Source organism: Montipora capricornis, chromosome 2 (assembly GCF_036669925.1).
Source record: "Montipora capricornis isolate CH-2021 chromosome 2, ASM3666992v2, whole genome shotgun sequence".
Taxonomy (NCBI): Eukaryota; Metazoa; Cnidaria; class Anthozoa; order Scleractinia; family Acroporidae; genus Montipora; species Montipora capricornis.
In genome coordinates this window covers 60,610,676-60,612,517 of record NC_090884.1, presented here as the reverse complement: position 1 = coordinate 60,612,517, position 1,842 = coordinate 60,610,676, and the positions used below count along the sequence as shown (strand labels likewise).

Here is a 1,842-nt window from a genome sequence, read left to right as displayed (position 1 = left end):
AGGCAACAGTGAAATCTACATAATAAAAGGTTTTCAAGATAACGCATTCAAAAGATACCGTAGCAGGAAAAAAAAGGAAAAGCTACAATCCAAATCGCATCTACACATTAATATTCCTTATGAGTTAAGATGAATTGTCCCTTGACTGACAAAATATACGACGGAAACTTCTTTGTTAATGGATTGGTTATAAACACAGTTGACCTTAAGATAATTACGTTTCCGTGTTTGTTGAACTACGACAGATCAAACTGAAAAACATATGAAGGTTTTGCTGTTAGATACACAAACGTTTCATCTTTATTAGACAAAAGTGCTCTCAGTTAAAGAAAAACAAACGTTATCCTGGAAAATCATCACTCAGGCGCGATTAATATTGAGGAGGAATTAAGTAATGTCTATCATATCAATATCGAAACAATTCTTTTGCTTAAGTAAAACCGAGTTTACGAGTCTTAGTTGAGTTTGGTCGATCAACTGAATCGCCTTCAGTCTCATTTTTCATCTGGAGTGACAGAACTTAATACAAAACTTTCCGCGCAACGTCAACTCAATGGCTCGTTGACATTAAACTTATCATACACTTTACACAAACGTCACTGCATATCAAATAAATGTGCACAAGACGGTGGTTTCAAACACGATTTCAATGTCCTTGAAAACCTCAACTAGTTCAAGGAAGGTGCGTTTGACGACGAAAAAATGAAGAATAATACAACACTAAATGAGTTCATCTCTACTCAAGATATAGTTTTTGCCTCGTTGTACTCGTTTATTATTGTCTTTGGCGTCACTGGAAACTGCCTGGTGATCATTATTGTTCGCAAAACACCATCAATGCACACAACAACCAACTATCTCCTGATGAACTTGGCTGTTGCTGATTTAGTGACTCTCTTACTCTGTCCTGGATTATATGACTTCGCTCTAACATCGACTCGTCTTCAAGGATTCACAGGAGATTTGATCTGCAAGCTGTTTGCGGGAAATGCTATTGTACCAATCTCCATCAACGCATCAGTTCTCACGGTTTGCACAATTGCAGTGGAAAGATATTTGGCACTTGTTAAACCTTTTCATACCACATTGAGAATGTCTAAGACATCCGTTAGATATGTTGTTGCTATGCTTTGGATTGTTGCCGTAGTATCTTGCATCCCTGATATTAAAGCCAATACGTTTAACATCAGTGCATCCTCCAGGTATCCATGCAAACACCCGTGGACTTTACAGGAGTACACTTTTCAGAAGCCGTATATTATATTTACTTGCATCTGTTTTGGTTTCGTAAGCTCTCTCGTGGTTTTATTTTGTTACATTGAAATTGTTCGAGGTTTGTACTTCACAAAAACAATCTGCTCGGCCCCTACTATCACAGAAGCTGAAAGGCGGGAAAAGAAACAACTGGCTCGTCTTCTTGTGTGGTTAAGCATAGTGTTTGCTCTTTGCACATTGCCATTCGCAGTATTTTTTATGTTCCTAGGTTTTGCGGACACAAGCATCGTGCAAAACAATTATGACAAATTGTCCTTCCTTTATAGAATATTTCAATTTCTGCTTATTTCAAATTCATTTTGGAATCCAATTTTATACGCCTGCCAGAGCTCAAACTATCGCAATGGGTTCCGCCATTTTTGCACTTGTTGTGAAATAGTTTTCTTCCGGTGTTTTCGGAGGGAAAATGACCGTGTTGCACACACAGCCGAGGCCGACCCAGGGGTCAATGGAAATCACATCGCTTTAGAAATGGCTCACGGAAAAGACAACTTGGCTACTAACCCAGTTAGCGCGATAAATATTTTCAAGAAAAGTGGTTCCAGACAAGCTTGTATGCTGGTGTGA

At 38.6% G+C, this 1,842-nt stretch overlaps 1 protein-coding gene across 1 annotated transcript; it reads left to right on the top strand.

Annotated features, from left to right (window-relative positions):
• Positions 1–702: 702 nt before the first annotated feature.
• On the top strand, positions 703–1,842 carry LOC138037594 (QRFP-like peptide receptor). Its single transcript, XM_068883498.1, has one exon. The coding sequence runs from the start codon at positions 703–705 to the stop codon at positions 1,840–1,842; it is 1,140 nt and encodes a 379-aa protein (XP_068739599.1).